General features: G+C 35.9%; 1 protein-coding gene across 2 annotated transcripts in view; it reads right to left on the minus strand.

Moving 5' to 3' along the window:
* FBN2 (fibrillin 2) overlaps nucleotides 1-26,002 on the minus strand; it is a 161,380-nt gene that overhangs the window by 87,092 nt on the left and 48,286 nt on the right. For both annotated transcript variants that reach the window (XM_026046565.1, XM_026046564.1), the window contains exons 8-15: nucleotides 16,685-16,810; nucleotides 12,850-13,002; nucleotides 11,866-12,099; nucleotides 10,186-10,323; nucleotides 5,053-5,172; nucleotides 4,374-4,499; nucleotides 3,652-3,774; nucleotides 2,842-2,964 (exon numbers count right to left, since the gene is read on the minus strand). In XM_026046565.1, coding sequence (XP_025902350.1) covers nucleotides 2,842-2,964; nucleotides 3,652-3,774; nucleotides 4,374-4,499; nucleotides 5,053-5,172; nucleotides 10,186-10,323; nucleotides 11,866-12,099; nucleotides 12,850-13,002; nucleotides 16,685-16,810 — 1,143 coding nt within the window. The remainder of the gene's footprint in view (nucleotides 1-2,841; nucleotides 2,965-3,651; nucleotides 3,775-4,373; nucleotides 4,500-5,052; nucleotides 5,173-10,185; nucleotides 10,324-11,865; nucleotides 12,100-12,849; nucleotides 13,003-16,684; nucleotides 16,811-26,002) is intronic.

A 26,002-nucleotide genomic window follows, 5' to 3' on the forward strand; every position in this document is an offset into this window, starting at 1 on the left:
ATTCTATGATTCTATGATTCTATGTTACAAACAGCAGTGATTCACAAAGCTCATGCAGGAGAAAAATGGTTCTTTAAGAACCTGAGCAGGATAGCACAAAAATTCTTCTTGGGCAGCACTTCCTCTGCTGAAACTGAGGATGAAAAAGACAACACTAACTCAGTTATGGGATAAATTACTGAAGGCACCACGCTCAAGGCACCTCCCTGTACCTTTATGCCATCTCAACATGCTCTGATRGACTTGCATTACTCTCCATATAGAGTTTCATCAATCCTGGCTTACCAGTTCCCAAACAGGAGACCTCCTATTTTATAATCCGTGTCAGGATTAAGCTTTGGTGCTGGCATAGCGCAATGCCCGTTTCTGGGTTTYTATTCTCCTGTTTCCTAGAGCACCTTCTGGACGTTTTTTTTTCTATACTCTTAAATTTTGTGATGTACTGCTTCCCATAAGGAACTCTGACAGCACAGTATTTGTGGCTAAGTTCTGCAAGGATGTAAAGTGGTAGACCAATACTCAATGAGAGACACTGCACCYTTCAAGATACTTTAGAAGGTGAGTCCATGCAGTGCTTTGGGGCATGGTTCAACAAGATAAGTAGTAGAAGACTCAACTACTTTGTCCTGGATGGCTATGTCTCTGAATAGAGATGAAGAATGAAGGCTAAATCACAATTGAAATTACTTCAGTAGATAAAAACCAGAATTGTACAGAGCTACAGCAATAGCTCACTTGAAGTCCTGGGGTGATATGCATGTGTATACACACACACACATACACACAGATATACAGAACTAAGGTATCTGAGYGTAAAGCTACAGAGGGAAGTATAGGCAAACCTGGAAGGCTTGCAAATTACTAGGATGGCTCTAAACATTTATCTGCCTGGCCTTTCCCGAGCATATGTTACCCTTTTGCTGTACATATTTTTTCCAATTTTTATAATGTCTTGTGGCCAACTTTGCTATACTTATTAATTTTAAATAAAAAGTCGTTCCTGAATAGTCCCACCAGAATCAATGGCACTATTCATGAAATAAAATATTGCTCAAAGTGAGAGTGACAGAATTGGATTGCAGCTTCTTTGTTTTTACATTTTTGCTAATTGCCTAGCACATTTGTGGGAATGCTATTAAAAAGAAGCCGCTTGTACCTTATTAACTTTCAGACTTCAGACATTTCTAGCAGGAAAGTGTCTGAAAAATATTATTTAGCTCATGCAATATAYGAGACAGAATAGCCAGACAGAGAATTCCTGTAGCTAACACAGCATATATAAAAAAGAATGCTGAACGGCATATTGGCTCTGAAATCATGCTTTGAAGGTCATATATGAGGACATTTTTGTTATGCAATATTTGAAATTTCCTATGTTACTTTATGCCTGGAATAATTACATCATCTTTTTTTTTAATTAATTTTCCAAATGAACTATGACTCTGTTTCACAATTTTTGTCATATTAAGGATATTTCCTATTAAAAATGTAAGGATTTACAGTAAATCTTAAAGCTATATGACATGTGGAATTGAATATTTTCAAATAAAAATACTCCTCACAGCTGACGGCAAGCTACTGAAGTCCTTAGTTGCTACAGCCATGGGGCCCTGAACTGATTCTTTACAGCTGTATCACTGACAGAGGGAAAGACGAGGCCAACTTGGACCGCAAAAGGTACTGAACAGCTTGTACTTAAACCTGGTTTTGCTGCTGTGCCACTAACAAGAAAAATTCCTCTACAAGAAACACTACCCCAAGGCTTTTTACATTGGCTATGATTTTTTTTCACTACTGTTCTCCAAACATTTAATAAATCAAAAAAAAAAAAAAAAAAAGGCGGCCACTACCCTGTGAGAGAATAATCCCTGTTTTTGTTGGTTCAAGCCTTACTACTTAGTACAGTTTTGCTTACTAAAATACTAAAATGAACATATTTATTATAAACAACAACAACAACAAAACCCACCAGATATATCGGTTACAGTTGAGAGTTTACAAAAGTGTTTGGTTATAACTTCTTCTAAGGTTATGAGTTAAAGCTTTTTTATTAAACATATAAACATTTATTAAACTGAATTGATAACAGAAAGGATCAGCTTGCGAAATTACTTTTGTACAAGATCTTAATTTAAAGAGTGTTGAATTTATGAAGAATTTAAGATTTTATTTTAAATGAAATGATACAGTAACACAAGGACACAATATCCTGCATTCATTTCTTGGGAGGTAATCTCCAAATGTTAGGATGAAATATGACCTTCCTTGACCTCGACAATGTCTTTTAACATTAAATTTAGCATAATGCAAGACTTTCTGATTGTTATTAACAATGGCATTTGAGTTCACGGAAATAAGACTATTTTTCCTCCTAGAGTTCTGAACACTACAACACAGAATAAAATATTTTCACAATTAGAAGGAAAGTGGGGGACAAAAAGACAAGACAAGGAAGAAGAAAGGGAAGGGGAATAGGAAGTAGAAAGGGAAGGTAAAGCAGAAAAGGAAGCAGAAAAGGAAGCAGAAAAGGAAGCAGAATGGGAAGGTAATGCAAAAATAATGGTGTCTCCAGCAGAGGATGTATTTTGCTTGGTGTTTGGGAATTAATGATGCCAAAGTACATACATACATATCTACATATACACAGGAACTAAAAACAGAGCAAATGTCAAACACACCAGGTCAATGGGAGATGAGTTGATTGTGATTAATTTTTTTTTAATTCTACAACTTATGTTAGCATAAACAGAAGGATGTCATTTAACGTGCTGCTTTCATTTGATGATCTGATAATTTCTTTGACAATGCTTGCATTTCAATGAGAAAGAAAATCTCCCTTACCTACACACACACGACCATCAACTCCAACAGCCAGGCCAGGTGGACATTCACACCGGAAGGATCCTTCAGTATTTATGCAATGGCCATTCATGCAAATTCCTGATGTCTGGCATTCATCAATATCTGCGAGGTGAAACATTATAGTTTTCAATCTTAAGTTTACCAATATTTTTCTTAAAGCATTACCTAATATCTTTGTGATACCCAAGGAATCATGAATGTATCCTTGCTTTGTCTCTCATGAACTTTCATCTTAAAATTAAACTAAGTAGTCAAATTTCAGCTGTGCATTAAAGGAATTTTCAGAAAAACTGTATAGAGTGAAGAGGTATTTTGCACCTCCTCACAAGTTGTAAGTAAAATAAGTTAAAAATGCCCTCCCTTGACTTCCTCCATCTAATGATATTACAACTTTGCTTTAAAATTAGGTTAATCATAGAATCACAGAATGGTTAAGGTTGGAAGGGACCTCTAGAGATCATCTAGTCCAACCCCCCTGCTCCAGCAAGGACATCTAGAGCACAAGGCACAGGATGGCATCCAGGTGCATTTGGAAGATCTCCAGAGAAGGAGACTCTACCATCACTCTAAGATGCTTCAAAAGGTAATTTATCATCTATTGTTGCTTTCACACTATTATTAAATAATTTCTGGAATTCAAAGAAAAGAATTCAGAAAAAAATAACAAGGCATTAGTGTGATATTAAGTCCATAAAACAAGAGACAGTCATTTTTTGCATGAATCGATGGACAAGAAAGGCTGGTCTCAGTCAAAGCTTTCTTAATGTGCTATCTCACAGTTCTACATACCAGTACAGTAACGCCCATTTGGAGCCAGAACAAATCCAGGTTTGCAGATGCATTTAAAACTCCCATCCTCATTTATGCACATCCCATTTAAACACATGTTAGTAGTGGTACACTCATCATGGTCTATAAAAAGACACAGAATGCAACACAATATAAACAAACTCTCTAGTGAGATGTGGCAAAGAATCATTGGAAGAGTAATTTCTAATAACTCTAATCATGTATTGAGAGCTGAGAAGCTCTCAGTGTACAAAAGTATTGTGCCTATTTCAACAGACTAGATATGGAAGAATCTGGTTCATTTTTCTTTCTTAGCTGAAAGGATAAAAATCTTCAGTCACGTGAAGGTTTTCAGAAGTTGCTGCAATAGGTTGTTTATCTAGGAAGCTTCTCTGACATAATATAACCGAGATAAAAAGCATAACAGCAGTGCTGATATATGAAGTACTTTCTATGAAGCATTAGGTAAAAATGCTGATCCTGGGGTAGGTTGTTATCTGGGTCTTTTGATGAGCAATGTAGCTTCACAAACAAACATCACTTCAAATTGTTTTTGGAATAATAAAGTTCTCTACAGTGTCTACCTGACAGCAGATGTAATAAAATCACCTCATGCCAGATCTTATTTCACTAAGTATAATCCTTAATGACCAAAAGCACCAAGAAGTACAGTTTCTAGGATCATAAAGTTAGTCCCAGCTAGTATTAAGAAGAATTCTTACCCACACAGTTTTTTCCATCTGTAGTTAGTTCAAAGCCAGCATTGCAAATACACTGGAAACTTCCATCAGTGTTTACACATCGGCCATTTTTACAAAGCACACCATTTTGGATGCACTCATCTATATCTAAATTTAAAAAAAGAAATCACATAATCATAAAATTCTATAAAGTTACATTATACAATTACTGCTTTGTAAAATGCTAACACATTATCTAAATATTGCTTAGAAAAGAAGCTTTCCATACATAGTAAGAAATCACTTTAATTTCATGAGAGAGGTAGTACACATAATTTTAAACTTTTACAACAAATGCTACATGATAGACACCTCTAAAAACCTACTCATCTGCATAAATATAGATGTAAATAGATAATTAGTGTTAAAGGTGTGCATTTACTTTTTTTTTTTTCCTTTTTTTTTTTTGTAGAATTCCTAACTGGAATATACTGACAAGTAAATATTCCAGAATGCATTGGACGGCAAGTTATCAATGACAACACATTACAAGAGTATTTTATTAATAAAACAAACTCAATGGTAGTTCAGAATTATATCTTCATTAATTTAACTGTTGGGGTTTACTGAAATAACATTACTGTTTTTTAATTCCAATACAATCTAACATAAGAGGTCAGACCATTTGTAAAGTCAGTAAACATGAAGCAAATTTGCTTACCAATGCACGCTTGTTTGGTAGGAGTTCTCTGGAAACCTGTATGGCATTTGCAGTAATAGGAACCAGGTGTGTTGACACAGTCTCCATTAGAGCATGGGTTTGATGTGCATTCATCAACATCTATTGGAAGCATAGAAGTATCATTAGAGAATTCACAATATATTCCTTTTTTTTCTTTTTCATTTTCAGCCTGAATTTTCTAATTGAAAGAGATAGTAATAAACAATCAGCTGCTAAATACTAAACTTGTTCTTCATGCAAAATCACAATTTTCCTATCAGCATAAAGTTCTCAGTATAAATAGGCACCTACATTTTAAAGAAATAGAGTGATACTGCATCATTTGTATGTATCTTGAAAGAAAGAAAGAAAAAAACCTGTGAGCATTCTGAGGCATGAAGTCTGACATTTTACTAGTGGAAGTGAGTAATTATTTATTCAACACAATATTCATTTAACTAAATTATCAATTATTCTTCTTTGGAATAATAGCAATACAAGAAAAAAGTTGATATTTAAAAAAGAGGTATCACAGAACTTTTAAAAAGAAAGAAAAAAAGCTAATTGAGTTTACTGCAGCAATGTGAGGAGGTGCCACAAAGCAGCAGGAGGGTTTCTTAATGAAACCACAGGCTGTACAAACATCACGATTATTTATGTTCCACTGCATTCTCAACTCCAGCCTTTGCATTTGAGTGGCACTGGATTTAACCTAGCCTTTCCCTAGAACGTACCTTATTCTATTTTTCAAGTGTCTTTAGTTTTTGCGTACAGCCAAACACACCTGAACCACCTTAAACCTTACGTAACTGCTCAGAAATTTCGTCGAGTTGATACATAGCTCTGAAATCTTTACTTCTTTCAAGAACCCTTTCCAGATTCAATCCCTACTGGCTTGCAATGAGGCAGCTGTTGCTTTGGCCTGGCCCAGCTATTCCGAACCCTAAAATAACACTGATTGTTACTTCTATTTATATTCTCCTAAACCCATCTGTAAAGCTCTTGGAGGTCCCAGTTCTCTGTTTTCTTTAATCCTAACAGGCTCTTTGGGACCAGAGAAAATGCAGCCCTCCGTTCTGGCAGGGGGACTGCCTGCTCAGCATCTTTCCTGTAGCTACCAGAGGATGACTTGAGTAGGGATATGTTCATGGATCACAAATGGATCCAGGATGAACACTCCCTGTACATAGTTTTGCCCTTTCCCTATCACTCACCTTCTTGCTAATTTGACCTTTTCACTTAACTAGGCTTGCCCTTTCATTTATAGGTCCAGAATGGTCTAGTCTCATCCTTTAAGATCACAAAGCAAATGCTGATTTGTCTAGGTTCTTGGAAACCATTCTACTGACAAGCTGAYGTTGGATGCAAGGTCTAAGTCAAGCTGCACCTGATTAGTTCTCAGTAATAACAAGTTTACCTCACACTTTGCAGTGTAATCTGTTAAAAATTCTGCAAAACTAATGGGTAGTTTTCCCTGGATTAGTTTTGCTGATCATTTGTATTCATCTGTTTTTCTTTTTTGTTTGTTTCCATTAGATCTTTAAAAAGATTTTTATCTTGGATAAAAGTAAATATTACATCTGTAACCATATTTATTTGTTAAAAAAGCATGTACCRGAAATGTTGTACTATGAATGACTTGGATCTAAAAATGTCAAAAGGTAATGAAAAAGAAAATCATATATTTCACAGGATTTAAAGTGTGAATGTATACACAATAAGAACAATCAGCATTCATATACCTGTCAAAGAGACCTGAGGATACCCAACCTAATGATTCAATGAGCTGATTTACAGCACTACTGGTGCCTAGATACAATTAGATCTTTTGGAGTAAACAGTTACACGAATAAAGGCAAGCAAAATGGAAGAATCAAATACCTCCTCATGCAAAAACCTATTCGTCTCATTCACATTTGCATTGGCAGCTGATAACACCAATCCAGTAAAACCACAAGAATGAAGCAAGATAAAGAAAAGAGAAACACAGTGTGTTAAATACAATGAAGGAAACATTAACTTCATCTGTTTTTTTCTTATTGGCTACCTGCATAATTTGAGTAAAACTCACTGCACTTCATGCTGCAGAAGTCTGCACATATTTATAAGGAGTTTGTTGCTGTGACACTTCTCTGCAGTGCCCAGCCACTGTAATGCTCCTCTCATGTGCGCTAGGTTGAATGTTTKGCGTAGGGACCTGAGGAGAGTGACACATAATTCCCTCATAATAAAAACCTGAACTACAGCTCCACTAACAGTACATCAAACTCTAATTGACATTTTTGCAGGAACATTTATCAAATGTTTTAAACGCAGGGATTTCTGTTGTACATTTATTCTGCTTTAATATAAGGGAAGATGGAAGGGAGGATTTTATCTTATAAATAATAGATATGACATTCTGATTTTGTTTAGTTTTCCTACAGAGAATGTAATTTATGACTTTTTTAGGATTATGATGTGGGCTTCACTTGCTAAAACCGTTAAAGAAAATATGTGCATGCTAAAAGTAGACCTCACTGCAAGTTAATGCACATATTCCACTTAGGATTGCAACACTGCTCAATGAAATAGCCAACTTAAGCTTAGAAAATCCTCAAAGTCATGCACATCAGACAATTTCTACGTAAAATATGGATTCTGAGATGTTCTGTTCTTTTTTTAATAAGCTGTTGATAAAAGAGGAAATATGTGTTAATATAAAGAAGTTGTTGGCCTGAAGTTGGTGTTTCAAGCATGCATATCCCAGTAACATAAAGAGGAAACATCTGAGACAGATACATTTAACCCATTTCATTCAGCCTCACACTACACCCGTCTTCAGTGTCAAATATTTCCCTTTCACCACTTGCATCACACACATCTACACTTTGCAGTGTTTCATCTACAACAGATGCCAAAATTTCACTAGAYACACTATGGAATTTTCACAAGCCCCCTTAAGACCAACTGTGCTGAGTTTTAAGACAAATATCAGAATCCAAAACATGGAATTCTATCTGTTTTGAAAAAATGAAACCTCAAACATTATAGCTATGGGCTTGCTGAACCCTTTCAGAGTTTCTATATCTATCCAGAGTTTTTAGGAACAGAACCATATAGGGAAAGGTAATAGTAATAACACAGTTGTCCATCAATTCGTAAAGAGAGATTCATCATTCTGTGTCTGCCTATGGTTTGTACAGTAGGCAATGTTCCTTCACAAGAGGAAAAGCACAGAAAGTGAGGTCAGAAAGGAGCATATAAGAATAAAAGTTTTCAGGAATTTTCAGAAAGTTCAGAGAAGAACTTTCAAAAGTTTCTTAGCACAGTTCAGGACAGTTGGAATCTGCCATAAGAATTAAGAATATTAATTTCAGTGATGAGAAATGTAGTCCTGTGAACACCAGTGTCAAGATTCTCCATATATTCCATATACTCTCTGTATGATACCTATAGTCTCAGCATGGCGTACTTTTGATAAAACTCCCACTCCCCACTAATAATATTGCCTGAGGTCCAAGGGTGAGGAACAGGACAAGAAATGTGAATAGGACAAGAAATGACGAGCTGATATTTTTGCAAAATTGTATTTAATTTAGACTGGGAGTTCAAAAAAGCTACCTGACTGCTTAGCTAGTGGATCTGTGAAAGTGGCAGCTCAACTGTCCAAGCACGTAGTGAAGTCTCTATCACTGGCAGGTTTTAAGAATAAGTTACACAAACTTTTGCTAGGAATAACATAAATAATTGATCACCCTCTGGCCCCATAGACTACCTAACGGGACAGCAATCTTTCGGGGGTGTTGTATAAAGTTGACTTGAGAAAGGAAAACTCGGAGGCTTAATGTACACKAACATAGGTCTACTAACAGTATGTCAAACTCTAAATCACATATTTATAGGAGCATTCGGCAAATGTCTTAATCACAGGGATTTCTATTGTATGTTTATTTTGTTTTCATATAAGGGAGAAGAGAAGAAAATTGTCCAAGGAAAAGCACTAGGCAATAGCTGTCATGTTTCACTTCTGCAGAAGGCAGAGTGCCTTGCCAGGGAGGGTCCTGATGCTAATCTTATTATTGAGAGAGATGTGGAAAAATTTGCAACTCATTGAAATTTCAGCTGCTGTTTGATACCCACTCTGCTGCTTGCCTTTAAAATCTACCTCTACTACTCTCACTTACAAACTATATGTTGTCTCATCTTGTATTAATAGATCTTTTTAACAACTCTTCTGTGATTTGCCCTGCTCCTTTCTTTCTGTGCTTTCCTTTAATCCACAAGCTTGCTACAAAATGAGATCTAAACACATTTTTAACCAGAAAAGAACATAGCTAAAATGTTCCTAAATAACATTTTTCATTTACAGATTTCAAATCTCTTTATAAAGAATCAATAAACCCACTGATTTAGAACCTATTTAGAATTATAGATTTATTGATTTAAACAGAACCAGACCATTCTATTTAGGAACCTAGATGGTTATAAAAACATATCTTGAATACAAAACTCCTCACCACAACACTCCCAGATTTTATTATTCTGAAATCATTGATGACCTTTTGACACTGTAAGGCTGAAGACTGTTGTAATTGAACAAAAGCACAGAATCCCAAATTCAACTCATTTTAAGACATTAGTGTTCAGTATTTTAATAAACAATATGAACATAAGCAAAAGTGAATACATTGTATTTAAGATCTGACATCTTTTAAATGTCATTCATATTTATAAGTAAAACATAAATTATTTTCTTTGGTATCATGGATAAACCTGAGACAAACACCTCTGACACGAAGAGAGCTAGATAAGCATAGCATATGAGTAAAATAGAGCAGAATTTAGCTCACTAAAGGTAAATACAAAAATGGAGTATGCTCATCAAGTAATGCTTAATGTCCATATTTGTAAGTGAAGATTTTTTAGGCAGCAGACAAATAGGAAAGGTTCTTTTACAATGATTTCACATTATTCCAGTATAAGCTGTGTCACCATGATCCCTGCACTCTCCTTCACAAGCCCAATATTATTAAAATAAATACAAAGRAGGAAGAATAATATGAACATGCTTTTGTTTTTGGATCAAAGGCCTTAAACAGAAGAATATTAGTATTCAAAAAATGAAAAAACATTTTTGAAATGCCTACTTACCAATACAATCTCCATTTGAGTCTTGCTTATATCCCATGTTGCACTCACATCGGTAACTGGAAATGGTTGGTATGCAGCGTCCATTTAAACAAAGATTAGGATGGTGCTTACAAATGTCTATTGTCTGATTGAGTATTGCTAGTTTAAAAGAAAAAGCAGAACATGAGAAAAATATTCATATATTCAAATAGAAGTAAATATGAAGATTACATTAGATTTCAGAAAGTATGTTTTGTTTTCAAATACATTAAAAAACCCATGAAATCATCAACATTTTCCAAAGCACTATCCCTTGATTTTGTAATAAATTAACAAATGCAAGTAGCCATCAGAAACAACCAACCAAAAAAAACACAGGGGACATAACAGCCTTGATTATAGTTTATCACTATAGCTTAGAGGCTCATGGGATCATTAGTGGTCTCATAAATAGACCATCATTTGTATGTAGATTGAAGCARTCTGTTCCTATCAGTTTTATTATTTTTGTGGACCTAACTTAATACTCTTTGTATTTTATTGAAAATGATTCTGATGCTGCAGACACTTACACATGTTATAAATAACTTCATACAAGAGAGGCATCCTTCTGAATATTATTCATCTTGGGCTTTGGGCCAAGGCAATATTTCTGCAGAAGGAGTAAGTTTTATTCTTGGAATACAAGAAAAGCAAACTTTTTTTATAAATGCCATTGTCTTTTTGAAAATACTTCAAAATCTATTGTTTTATTAGTACTAAGACAAAGCAATAGGAAAAGCACAAGCAAAAAATTCCAAGTTTCACGATGAAATAGGAAGCCAATGTGTACTATTATTAGTAGATAAAACAATATAATAATATAGGATAGCTCCATACAAAGATCTGGATCATCAGGATACTGTTCTAAAATTAAAACATAAAGATGTCAAAAGCAGAGGGAATAAACAAAACGATTTAAAACATGACCCCTTCATGAATATTGTCTCAAAGTAACTGAAAACTACAGTGTAAGACTTCAGAGGTGGTAGATTGGCCTTTGGTCAACAACAGAAGGAAACTCACAAACAGGTGGGAAGAAACAGGGATGACCCTAATAAATAAATAAATAAATAATACTTTTGGAATCTTTTGATAATTTTTTTAATGCCCGATTGCCAAACTCGCGTGTGAGTTTAAATTAAAACCTATGTGTAAACTACATAGAATATGTATGTTACAGAAATGGATTTGGTAAACGCATACAGTCATGAACACTAAGTGACACTAACTGACTATCCTGCTAGTCAGTCTTTTAGTTTTTTGGGGTTTTTTTTTTAGAAATTTTGGCAGAATTACTGACTTTAATCAGTTTTTACTGCAGTTACACAATTTCATGGGAAAATCACTAAACAGTAGCAAACATGACTGGTAAAGAAATTCACTTACAAAAAGAGATTCTGAAAGTGGCTAAATGTTTGAGAAAATTACTCTACAACTGAAATGAGGRGGAATAAAAAGCTGGAAGGGGTTTCCAACCTTCCTAAAAGATAAATTACTTGTAAATGTATGAAGTATCTTACATGTGTTTAAATATAAAGACATTTTTATGTATTGAGGACACTGCATCATTTTCAGACTAGAAATTCAGCAGAAAAAAAAAGAAATACATGAGGAATCGAAACACGAAAAATAACAAATCTTAAAAACATGAATACTTACTTAGTCCAGTAATTATTGGGCCACTTCCAGCGGGACTCTGGCCACCTGTCCCTACCCCTGCTCCCCCTACACCTGGGGAGAAGCCATTGTTGCCAGGAATGGGAATGAATCCTGCTCCTCCTGGGCCGTAGCCATTTCCATTGCCCATGGGAAGAAATCCATTTCCTCCAGTTCCACCACCCCTGGAACCACCTCCAGCGGGAACTCCATCTACGCAAAGCCTGCGGTATTCATCTATTAAACAACAAAGCATAGAAAGGCATAGAGTAAATCAACCCTTCACCAAAGTCAGCTTATAAGGAAGACATAGATCTTTGTACCGAAGAAGGAAACGCACGATACTAGCTTCTAATTTCTTTAATGTTGTATCTTCCCTCTCCCACTTCCACACTCAAGAGATTCCACAGTTTAAGGAAGGACAGGCAGAATGATAATAGGAAAATTGTAATTTACACCTAGCGACTTRTTGAAACATATTTGTTGGTGCACTGCCAAGAGCATTGTAACTCTCACGTGCCTCCGAGATCTTGGGACAGATAGACTGAAAATACATTTCACTAGGGATGTGGAATATTGTTATATGAACACAGTGTTGAAAGAATAAATGAAATACTGATGCATTTCCAGTTCAAAGTAACATGAAATTTTATGGAAAGAGCAGCTGTTCCTTTAAATCGAAATGAACTATGGACCCTAGGAGCCATTTCCTCTTCAAACTCGACCACAAAATCTTCCCCATTTCCCAAGAACTGCTTCCAACGTCAACAAAAGGAGGTTAAAGAAACTAGTCCCAAATAATAATGGACTAGAAAAAATGGTTCACAGATGGAAACATCCACATTAAAATCACAACAATGAATGATAATGTAATTCTTGACTTTCTTTTTTCTTTTAGTCTATATATTAAAGCGGTTTAAAATATTCCAGTGACTTCCGTTCCAACTAGWATGGGCAGCAAAGAGCAGCAGAACAAGAAGCACTCACCGGATCCTCTTACGGGACACATCTCTGGAACAGACCCAATGGCCCAGCACCGGCCAGACTCACAGCAGCACTGCAGCTTGGTGAACCTGCCAGGAAGCTCCTGTGCACAGCGACCGTTTACCAGGCTGGAGAAACACGTACTTGCCCTTTGATCTGGACGATAGTTTAAAAAAAGAAAATCAAGAGCAATAAAATGTCTCTGTATATCTTTGACTTACTCATTTCGCCTAGGTGTAAAATGTTTAAAGAGTTACATTTTAAAAAGATAAAACATGCACGACTATGTGACTTGATCAGCACCAACCCATTCCACATTTGGATTACTGAAGGATCAGGTATTTCCCAGGGCACTAACCTTGCATTAATCTGGAATGTAGTTTTTAAACTCATGTTTCCTTTCAGTTACCAAAAACTCTTAATTTCCTTTACAAACTACTTGCAAAATGCACTGTGCATATTATCTCTAGTGGCCTGCTAAAAGACCAGTGCAGCAATACTGGAAGGAATAAAAAGTCTTTGGAAGCCATACACTGCTATTTCAGACTTTGTGGATTAGTATTTAGACGAAAGTAAACAGCCCTTTCTTCAGAGAAACTAYTGAGTAAGGGATCTCCTATATTTGGAGCATAGCAATATATTTAAGGCTTAGGGCAATGATCCATTCTCCTTTACTAAAACCGTATTGCAGTCTAGTTCACATCTTTCTTACATCACTAAGATCAATACGAAGTTATTCAGCTTGTGTAAAATAAAGGCTAAAACAGTTTTAAAAAGTGATCAATAACTAAATATCGTATATCACAGCCCACTCTGCTATTGAGCAATCAAATTGGGTGTTAAGTACATGTTTCAGTGTGACTGCAATAAAATGATTACTATATTTCAGTTGGTTAAATAAAATACTTGAAAAGAAATGGTCATCAGTGTTATATTGTGATAAATATATGCTCCTTTTATTAAAAAAATACTGAATTCATCCAGTTGTAATTGTATATATATTTTATATATATATATTTATACCTCAGAATGGCTATAGTAAGTACCCAGAAATAAGCCCCTGGAAAACGCATCAAATCCCTTTTGCTTTATTCACTTCAAAAAGGTCCAGACAGAACTGTTTAAGAAATTCAGCTTGGTATAAAAGACAAAGACATACAGGCAACGATTATAAGAAAGAAAAAAAAAAAAAAAACCACAAGCAGTTTATTTCCATGAAATTCACATCAAATGTAGCCTCATGCTAGTGCCATGATACTCTTTATGAAAAAATAGCCATTTTTTTGAATAGTGCCCTTTTCCATGAGTCATTTCAATGAAATTAATAGTATTTGAAGAAAAAGAGTAGACAAAAAAARGCAAAACAAAATAGCTATTCATTTTCAAAATCCTTTCAAAGTTTAATAAGAACAATAAAACAACAGAGTACAGAAGAGACAGTAGATAAGAAGCCATGAAATCTGACCTAAATCCACATAAAGCAACATAGACAAACAATCAGTAATTTCAAGAATGTAAATCTTAAGGACTAATATTTTTGAAATCACTTCTTTTTGAAATCACTCTCTTCACTCTAAGAACTATGTCTTAGGTAACTTTGAACAATTCTGCTAAGAACAGGAAGTTTTATTCAGATTTAAAAGAGAAAAGTAAAGGCCAAAAGATTTCACTGAAAAAGGYGCTAGAATGTATAACAAGGAGCTCAGCACTACAAAATGCATGCTGCACAAAGCACGGGACACACAAAAAGATTCCTTTCCAGTCTCTTATTTCAYCAAGTTAGACGATTATTCATTCAGTTACAAACATCTAACCAATGAAGGCTGAAAAATTACTCTGTCTAATCTTGGAAGGTTAAAGGGCTACGACAGTGCTGAGCACGCATACCTCAATAGCAGGGGCTGAGTGGGCAAAGCAGCTGCGATCGGCTTTGCAAATAAGGCACACATCCTAAATGTTAGGACAGAGAGCCCTGGCAGGGCCTGGCAATACCTTTGCTCACAAAACAGCCACCTTGACTTGAGCTGCAGCAAAAAAAAATGTGGACCCCCCTCCCACCACCACCTTGTGCACACAAAAGCACACAAGCTGCAGACAGTGCTTCAAATCCTGTCCTCGGTGTATTAGCAAWGCACACAACATCTCAAGACTGCTGAAGCTAAAGTGCTGATACAAAGGACATATCTGTAACTTTCTAATTTAATGATTTTTGCCTTGGTGTAGATGCATCTGACTGGAGAATTGGCATCCAGTCTTATCTTAAAAATCTAATCCTAGAAGAATACTTTCAGTACTGGCAYGAACTCCAATGAGTGCTTGCAAGCTGCTATTATCCACAGAGAAAGACTGTAAGTGATAATATGTTTAGTTGGTAATTTTAAGAACTAAATGAGGAACACAGAATTTTAGTATGCCAGAAAGGAATCCGCCCATTTATAATTCCCTCTGTACATGTCTTCAGCTCTGGTAACTTTCAGTGAGGACCATGTACTAACAGCAGACTAAATGTACTTACTGGACSAAGTACTTACTGGTATAATGTGAAAAAAATTCTTTATAAGCATGTCAGTATTTATTACATCCTAGTTCCTCCAAGGGTACATTCTACATCATCTGAAAGCACAGGAGCTTTCACACACATGTTCATTTAAGGGAAGGCATCTTTGTGGCATACAAAGCAGACTAGAGCATGTGATATGTGCACAATTTGATTTTGTGAGCTTATTTTATAAACTGCATTGTAAAATATGTCCAAGTCCACAGGTATTTTGAAGATATTGGAATCAATAGGTTCTTAGTATCTCTGAGATCAACTATAATACATTATGGAGCTTGGAATATAAAAAAAGGAACCTGCATAAAACTGAYTACACTGTGCAAAAAATCATCCATGTGAAAACTCTTGCGAGTCTTTTATTGCTTCTAATTTGCTAAGTGTTTTTGGCACACTATTTTAGTTACCAATAAACCAGGTTTTCCATCCATAGCATGAGAACAAAGTGCTTTAAGAAATCTTAAATAGGAAGAAGAATATGCAAGCTAGAAAAAAAAAATACTATTATTACGACAATTGTTTCTTACAGTAAGAACACAGTATTTTAGTGGACTCATCAATATGGTTTATGCTATAACACATGCAGCTGTAAAAAAAAGAGCATATTGAAAAGATCCATGATATACATTATCACATGTGAAAATAAGCACACAGCTTTTTTTATACATATAAGACAGAAATTGGTTTTAAATAAATCACCTTGTAAAAGCTACAGTCTAAAGAATTTTAGTACTGGCTTTCTTTTATTATTATTTTATCAAAATTAGCAGTAGCATGACACACTCTGTTCAAAGCCTTTTAAGTTAATATGCACACCCAGGGCAGGTCTTTATTTTATACTACGTGAGATGGAACTTGAAATACCAAGTAAGGGCAGATATTTGCTCTTTCAAAATCAAAGTGAAMTTAGTCTTTGATTTCATTAAGTGCAGATTTAAGAAACAAATGCGATTAACATTTCTTATGCTTGACCATACAACAGAGATACTCATGCTTCTTTTCTGCAAAAAAGAAATCCACATCTACGGCAGGAATTTGCAGGATGCAATATAGTCCATTGCAGGATGCAATATAGGCCTCTACAAGCCAGATAAGAGTCTCTGCAATGTTAATCAACACTAGGAGAGTGTATCCTTARCTTTTTTTAAGCAGCTGGGGCAGAGATGCCAGGGAGTCAGCACATTGCAAGATCCTGAGGAAATGGTAGACAACTTGGACAGRAGTTCTGCTGCTGCCTATAAACCTGCCCTATTAATCTTGAGAGCTACTAGATGGGATTCTTACCAATACAGCGGGAACCATCTGGGGATGTGACATATCCTCGAGGGCAGATGCAGAAATAACTTCCCACGGTGTTGGAACATTCACCACCTTCACAGATTCCTGGGATGATGCTGCATTCATCAATATCTATCCAAACAAGGAACAGATAGGATGAGTATAAAATATTTACATATATTCCTTCAAAAAATGGGAAGAGTTTTTCTGAAATGAAAATTTTATTCAGCTCAGATTTAATAATTAATTTAATAATAATGCATTTAATTTGATAATGCATTACAGATTTAATAGTGCATTACAGTTTTTTGGAAGCTGCTGTCAAGGAAGTATGTGCAAGTCATTTATTCTGCCAGCTAATGCAGGCTTTCCTTACATGATCAAGCTGCACTCCAAGCCCTAGAGTATGTCAGAGCAGCGTGGGACTTCCTCTGAACGACACCTACTGACCGGTATCATCAGAAAACATGTAGCAGCTACAGTGTATACCGAAATATCCATTCTGCTTTTAAGCTTAATGGAGATGGTACAGCAATCAAGCATGACAGCTCTGCATCTGCTCAGAGCTTCTGTGACCATAAAAATTTTGCTCTTCATAACTACTTTCTGGCCTTCTTGTAATACTCTGACATAGAGATTACTTTGGCCCAAAACAGCTTGTATTTGGCCAAAACATTTGTCTTATCTGAACACTCCATTTTCCAAATAAATACATATAAATTTAGACGTCATTAAGTTCATGAGTGAGCTGCTGTACGTAACAAGATGTTGCTAGGGCGCTCAGTGGCTGAAGTGGTGGTGACAGCACCCACTGAATCGCAGGGAGCTGCTCACTCACTAAGAGCACTCAAGAGGGCTCGGGCTATCGCCTGTAATGTCAAACGTGCCTGTAATGTCAAACGTGAGAAGAGCAGTGGAGCAAGACAGAACCGAAGAAAGGCTGACGGGAATTGCCATAATCATATATAAAAAGGAACTATTTTAAGTAATCACATGATTCTACTGCTGTAACAATCTTTTGACATTCAAATATATTTAGAGTCATTTTAGGAATTTAATTTTGTTTTTAAACGACATCTGCACATTCAGCTTTTTGAGTGATTTTCAATACATATTAAGTGTGGCCCAGTTTTAACCTGGGAGGAATTCTGAGAAAAGCATGGCCCAACTTCCTAACTGGCTTGAGATGCATTATGTTTTCCAGTTAAAATGTATGATAACAAGTTTTGTATGGTTTATCTCCCAAAGGTAGTCACAGCTCTAGCATTTTGGCTCAATTAATTTCTAAATATTTGGGTGAAAAACAAATTTAAGACCACTGAAAGCAGTGGTGCAAAACAAATTTAAGAATCTTTTGTAGTGTGAAACAAGGTAAAAAATAAAGTCAGTTTTATAATCCAGATTATCTCTCATGACAAATAATGCTGAAGAAGCAACACAAAAAGTATATGTCAGAAATATTCTCATGATGACACAGAGAAGGTTTTTCCATTCCCTATAAGGAAATCCTGAGATCCTACAGATCGCTCACTGTACTTTTACAGAGTCTTATCATTTCCTTGGCCATTACTGTAGAGATGAGGAAATTTAGGCTGTACTGTTTATTAGGAGTCACTTATGTGTTGAATACTGTGCTTCCATCCCCACTTCACTCTCCACACTGAAAATAAAAACAAGGGAAGGATGCCAAGAAGATCTGGCATGCACAGGGATTATATTAAAAGGTAACTCCCTACCATGAGAATGTCCACACAAAGAACTCCCTTCAGATGTGAATCTACAGATAACATTCAAGTACTGGAAAGGAAAAATCAGTTTTGCACAATACCATTCTGTGTGAAAAGGTATATTTTGTTATTAAAACACCCACATGTAAGAACAGAAGACACATCAAAAAAAAAAAAAGAAAACTGTTGTGTTATTTTGAGTGTCATTATAGCAATGACCATTTGTCTTACATGTAGCATTGCTTCAAAATGGTGAAGCGGTTTAAATATTCAAATATCCTGGAAACTTCGTTATGTTAGGAAGTGAAAATTTTATCTTTTTAATTAAATTATTTAAGTATTTTGTAGGACTCTAAAAGTTAGAATTTTACATTCAAATTGTTAAGAAATTATTCCTCACATTTTGAGTATGTATATTTCTGAAGTATGTACAAAAGAAAAGGTCATTTCTGGTAAATCAAACCAAATTATTCTTTCACAAAAGACTTCATAGCTGCAGAGATTCCAGAATTCCAAATGATGGTATAAATCAAAACCAAATAATCCCCCAGGAAATCTCTAAAATCTTGCATTAATTTACTATATTAAAGGCAATATATATAATGTGGTGAACTGCTTACCATCTGATTTAATCCAATGAAATGAAACCATGTGTGTAAATCAAAACAGAACTGGAACCTGGTGCATGCCTTGTTGAAATTTTTCATGCACTGCACATTTTTCACAAGCTATAACTCTTTTAAACAAAATCTTCTCCACATACACACCAAATCTGAAACATTGTTCCAGAAAGGCAAGAAAATAGGAATAATACAGAATTTTGTAGGAAGAGATCACATTTTCTGGGAAGCAACACCTTCACAGAGTCACTAGATGTTGTTGTAAGAAAACTCCCTTATTCTACCATCTTCTGAAATATCAAGCCTTCCATCTCAAGGAAATATTTGACAGTACACTTCCCTATGACTGTAGCAGGTCTGAAAATAAATTCACAACCATTCTAAAGTTCAGAGTCATGCAAACTATRATAAAGAGAACAATCGGCATTGCAATGCTGTCTGAATTAATGGGATGACACAATTAAATGCAAAAATCCTTGTGTTAGTACTTAGTCATTTTACATTTTTAAAGCATGTTTCTCTCATTTACTTTCCCAGAGGCAGAGTATTCATTTTGAAGCTTTAATAGCAAATATTATCATTATTAATATTTATAACTTAAATGCAACAGCAGCCCTAATACAAAAGAACAGCAAAATATTTTGCAAGTAGGAAGAAAACTATAAACATTTGAATACCCAAAATAGTGGGTCCTTGGAAAGTATGTTTCTCACACGTTTTCGCTCTGGCACGTGTACTTGCTACTTCAAGGACAGTTAGCTTTATTACAGGAACACAGCACTGGATCTTCTATGAAAGGAAAATGAAACCCAAGCTCCCTGGTCACAAAATCCCATTAGGTTTGCAGTACTGGCAAGGTGGCAGAGCTGCAGGACACAGGTCAACTCTCTCACTCAGCTACATGCTCAGAAGTTTCATGCAGTCCAGGGTTTTCTCTCTTGCAAATGTCCAAGAACAACAGAGAGCGAGAGAGGAAGAACCTTCCTGAAATCTGGGCGGCTAGTCAGACAGGAAGACTGGATCTGCAGTCTWCTCCTTTTGATGAGGAAAACATTCTTTGTAACCAGCCAATACGGAGAACCTTTGTGAAGGGATAATTTTCCTATTTATTGGAGCAATATCAAGTTAGTGGATTTTTTGGTTTCACTAATTTTTTGAGTTAAACCTTTTTCTCTTTCCCCTAACCTAGTTCTTGCATGTACRATCTTTTTAGCAAGATCCTTGTCAATTCTGATTGGAAATTCTGAGACCTTACCTCAGAAAGAGCTATTTTTAGGACAGCTAATTGAAAAAAATACCMAATTTCCTCCCTTCCCCCTCCAAAAGAGGCATAATTAACAGCCTTGGGGAAAGGGCTCCAGAGATCTAAKGTTGCCCTTAAGATGGGAAAGCTGATCATATCCAATGTGTGAACTAATTTTAAATGTGTGGAATAAATTTTGCAGGTGTGAGTATTAATAGAYGAGCTGTCTGCCAAGAAACCTAGCCTGGCTACTTGTCAGCCAGGATTCATGATTTTTACTGCAACAGTAAGCAGGATTTTAAGAATAACTGAATTAAAAGTATCAGCAAAGGGTGTCTCTACCTTTTTTTTTTCTGAAAAATTGTCTCCTGAAAATGTTCTCAATCTATACTAATCCATTGTACCATGTAATAAGAGTTGCACTTACACAGTACAATTACATCTTGATAAGGAGAAAAATTAGAATATATGGTATTTTTTGAAAAGCTTCCTTGCATTTCAATAATGAAAAAGAGTTAGCCAGTGCCATAGAGCCCAAACTTTTTTGTATCAATAGCAGAGTACCAGACATCTTTGGGAGACCTCTCCCTTTGGGAGAGGGATCCTAACTCTTTGGATGCCTTTGACTACAAAGGGTATCATACATAACTAGTCAAGGAGTATGGCATATTTTCCACTTGAGAGGAATAACTAGGATACATTTATTAAACCTTTGAGGTACAGAAAAGCATCGGACTATCTTGCATGTAAACCAGACAAGCACAAAGGAAAGACTGTTTTTCCTCTCTATTTCTCTATGTAAAATACATCTCTGGGCAAGCGACACACATAAGCTCCATTAGTACTGGAAGTTAATGTACTAAAAATAGGCAGTAATCCATTCTTAAAAAGCAAATGAGAACTCAATATATTGCACTTCTAGGGCAAAAAGGAGAGAGAAAGAGGTATTTTTGCTAATTAAGACATCAGTCTAAAGCTTGGGAGATCTGGAACCTGGTACACAATTTGTCACAGACTTTTCCAAAATTTTTCATCCTGTGCCTGTTCTTTGGATTTTTCCTTGACTTGTCCAGTAGTGGAAAGACTAAATACTGTGGAAAGCCTATAAATCAGGAACATAGAAAAGGTTATAAATAAAAGCAGTAATGTCGGAATCCTGAGGTGGATTCATTTTAAAGGGCATATTTTCCCAAATATCCCAAACTATCTACTTAAATTTCTACCTATGAAAGCATATGTACACATTTGCAAGCACAAGTTGTCTCATGTGTTTCAGAAATGTTAAACATTTAAACATTCTTARCTGACATAAAATTGCCGTTAATTTTGGTAATTGTAGTGTCATTAAAATGTAATCTGAGGCTCAACATTTATCTGTCAAGCAGAATACATCTCTTTTTACTGAGCTCTACTGAAACATGCTGAAACATACTGAAACAAGGCAAGCAAAAAGTCTGTCTAGCAAAACAATGTATTTATTGCTTGGCATAGCCCTAACAATATCCATTATGGCACAAAACGCATGACACTAACATTCCTACTTACTCCTGTTAATGTTTCCAGGAGAAAAAAAATAAATAAAACYTAACCCACAAAAGAACATCTGGATGTTTAAGGCCAAAGGTTGTAGCAGTGGATCTGAAAGGCCTGCAGAGTCAATGTAGGATTCCAGTCTCTCCCTCTGAAAACTGGAGGCTTGCCTWCTTACTGGCTCCAGCTTGGATTTTGCCTTTGTAATCAGCAAATTGTATTTAATCTTGTTTTCCATACTTAAGGAAGGGAAAGGAGTGGGCAGAATACTCAGTAGTACAATCTGTTCTCTACGGTATTTTTCATAAAAACCATCATTAAAACAATGAAGTTTCTATTAAATCAGTTTTCTGAATACATGTTCTAACATACAGCAAAACAACTCTCTGCATCAATCCTAAAGGCATCAATTCACAATTACACAAATCTTGTAAGTAACTTAAGTAACTTCACTCATTTTAAATATCTAACTGATTTAAAATATTATCATTTCAAGGACTGGGCATTGTTTTATCTTATAAATCTCATAATCTGTCAAGATTATGAATTATTAAAGCCTTAAAAAAAAAAAACCTATGGCTTTGCTTTTACTTTCTGCTGCAGTATTATTGGCAATATCTAAACCTACCATTACGCTGCTATTATCATGGTTTTATCCTAGCACAAGTATTTTGGCTGTGAAGCACTGGGAAATGTACAAATAGCACTTTCATCAATGTTATGGAAAATACAATGGAATGCTGGTACTGTGGTTTGTTGTTTTGTTATTTATTTATCTGTTTGTTTGTTTATTTATTTATTTTCCTTTCCCCACATAAGCCTCCGTTGAGAAGCTGGGCCCAGGGACCAATCAGTATCTAATTTCTACCAGAAAGTRAAGTGGCGAGGCCTTACATGGAATAAAGCCAAGGTATACGAGCTGTTCTGCAGTGAGATGCCAGCCAAGAAGAAAATCAAACACTACAAATTACTCAACTACCAAAGTTTCAAGCTACACATGATGTTTCACCTCTATCATGTATATTGCTCAAGCATCACAAATTTTTAACCAGATATGTGTTAAAGTTATATTTGCTTTTTGCTGTGGATGATCTCAGGGAGAACTATTGAATATTATTTTTAATACAGTTAAGCAGAGCTTTAAATGGATTAAAAAGCAMAGTGCAAAGAATAGCTTAATTACGCTTTCTAGGATACCTGTAATTCAGCAAGTTGCCTTCCTGGCATCAAAACACTTCAGCTGATGCCAGGCAGAAATGTAGCATGTACAGAATTCTGATCTACAACCAGCCAATATAAACTCATACAATTACTTGTATACAGTGCCATCCAGAGTAACTAACAATATGCCAACATCAAGCCACACTGAACCAAACTAGGCTGAAARGAATGCCTCTCTAAAAACATCAGTAAAAATATAACCAACAAAAACACCAAATGCCCTAAATGCAGGACCTGTAACTCTCCGGTTGAACTCTTTGGATTTTCTATCATCCCATTTCTCCAGCCTGCCTGTATTCCTCTCATCAGCAGCCCAAGTGCAGTGTTTCCCCACACATAGTTTGGTGTCACCAGCAAAAATGATGAAATGCCCCCTCAGATGTAGMTCATCAGGTTCCAAGAATTTATATGGGTTAAGTTCTCATATGAGATCCCTTAACTTTCTCTGCTACAACTGGTAGTTTCTCTTCTGCTTGCTGTCTACAGGCAYGTAGGCATGGATGATTATCAGTGAAGAATGAGGTAAAGACATCAATGAACATCTCAAGCCTTATCTGCATCCCCCTCTCTGAATCTCCTATGCCATTTAGCAGCTGGCCCACTTTTCTTTGTTTACAGTTACTACTACTAATGTTGTAGGAGAAGCTGTCCTTGATACCCTTGATATTCCTTACCAGCTTCAAATTTAGTTGAGTTTTGTGTTTTTCTAGCAGCATTCCTGGGTGTTTCTTATTTCCTACTTAGTAATCTCAGTTCCTATTGCCATCAATATACATTTCTGCAATGGAGTTTAGCAATGAGTTCTCTTTTTAGCTATTCTGACTTCCTAGTAAGTCTGTTCATTCTAGTGAGTGTTGGAATATACCATTCTCATGCCTGAAGGAACTTGTTATTAAGAACTGCCAACTCCCTTCAGTTTCTTTTAGAGCAAAAGAATGAAAAAACACCTGGTTCTTCTACACTTCTTCAAGATCCTCAGGATCTTGAAGTTCATTATTTCATGGTTACTACAGCCAGGGCTACCATATCACATTCTCAGACAGTTCCTTCTTGTTTGCAGTCCCAAGCACCTATCACCCCTGGTAGAACCACCTAGCATCTGCATCAAGAAGTTGGCCCCAACACCATCCAAAAAACTCTTGATCACTCATGTCTCACCATGCTGTCATTCCAGCAGACTTYAGAGAGGTTAGTGTCCTATACCAAGCAACAGCCATGATCTARAATTGCTTAAATTTAATCTGCTGTCTCATTCTGACCAGGTGATCTGTAGCAAACTTTTACTGCAATGTTATTCTTTCATTGACTCATCTCCGGTCCTTAACCCACAAGCTCCCAACTAGCCTCCTGCCTGTTTCATGGCAGCATTCAACCTGCTCTTCTGTGTAACAGGCAAATTCCACCTCCTCTTCTCCCTTGCCTGACTTAACTGAAGCGTCTGTGTCACTCCATCACAAAACTCCAGCCACACATCCCTGTCATTTCATTTATTCCACCACATCTCATTTATTCCAATGATCCGTCTGACATACCATATTGGAGTCACCACTTCAGAATAGTGTTGGACCTGATCAGTACCATGGAAGACCAACAGTTTTTGAACCTCCATGAATGCATCCATTTGAGGTATTAAGTCAACCACCCTGCCTGGAAGAAGAAAGCAACAGGTGTCCTTGCTACATTTTAGGGTTAACAGCAAAAAGCATGAGTACAAAACATAGGATGATTACAAACATCATCTGAAGAGTCATTTAATTTATCCCTTTGAAAGCAGGTAGTGCAGCATAACAGATAACTGTTTTATCATTGCCCAGATGACCTTTTATCATATTAGAAATATATGCTTTGGGGGGAAACCAACACTGTAGAACTTGCCTTGGGCAAAATTATATTGCCCTTCTCTTGCTGTACAAGTTTCTCATGATTGAGAGACTCAAAAAATTAAGTCCACTTCTAATGAACCATGATAAGTAACTATTCATCAAAGGTAAGTGGTAAATTAATATTTTAAAAATTCTAAGTACTTTGAAACTGAGAGAATGTTACCAAAACTAACAACTGAAAACTGAAAAAGAAAACACAACTAGAATTTCAAAGAATTCCCAAGGATTCCTCCTAAAAAGGTGCATTCTGGTTTCTCCCTAGACTCCACAAAGGTTATGGAGGTGGAGTCATATTGCTCTACTGCCCATAAGAAAGCCTTTACAGCTCTATTTCTACGTCACTAGCTCTATTTTTTGTAAACATTTTCTTGTGGAGTTTTTAAAAGAGGATGTACACATGCTTCCCCTAAAACATARTAGAAGTCTAAACTGTAAGCAAAACTAAAGTGTGAGGTAGCATCAGAAATARGCTACAATGTATGTGATTAAAACTGAAGCCAACCATAATAGAATATTTAAATTGCTGCCTACTCACCAGCCAAAGCAGTCTTCTTACCTATGTAATTTAAATATGAATTCATCCTTATTGATTGGATTTCCATAGTGCTAGCCTTGTTTGGAGGTATGTCAAGTTAACTCACATGATGAAACAATATTCTTGCAAATTTCRTTATCATAAATAACTAGTCTATGCAAACTACTGCAGGATCTCTGGTGTGATCAGCTCAAATTGTCGTAGTAAAGTCTTCATCAAAACCACAACTCACTCACTATTTTTCTGTTACATTGCTTTAAGATTCACAGATTTTCTGTTGTTAGGTAAATGAATATRTTTACTGAATAAACTTGCCCTATTTGTAGTGTTTGAGTCTTTATTTCATATATAAAATACAGCCCAACTCTGGGTTCTATCTCAAAGAAGACATTTGCTAGATTCTTTTTATATACACAAGTCCATATTAAACACCAATTTTACACAGGACCAGCTTCTCAAATCCATTCCCAAATCAATTACATTTGCTCTTCATATTGTGGTCAGGAGAGTGACAGTATCTATCCATATTAGAATATATTGGACATTTATGAAAAAAATCCTAGTA

The sequence above is a fragment of the Nothoprocta perdicaria genome, unplaced genomic scaffold (assembly GCF_003342845.1).
Source record: "Nothoprocta perdicaria isolate Ctin4 unplaced genomic scaffold, notPer1 scaffold_45, whole genome shotgun sequence".
Classification (NCBI taxonomy): domain Eukaryota; kingdom Metazoa; phylum Chordata; class Aves; order Tinamiformes; family Tinamidae; genus Nothoprocta; species Nothoprocta perdicaria.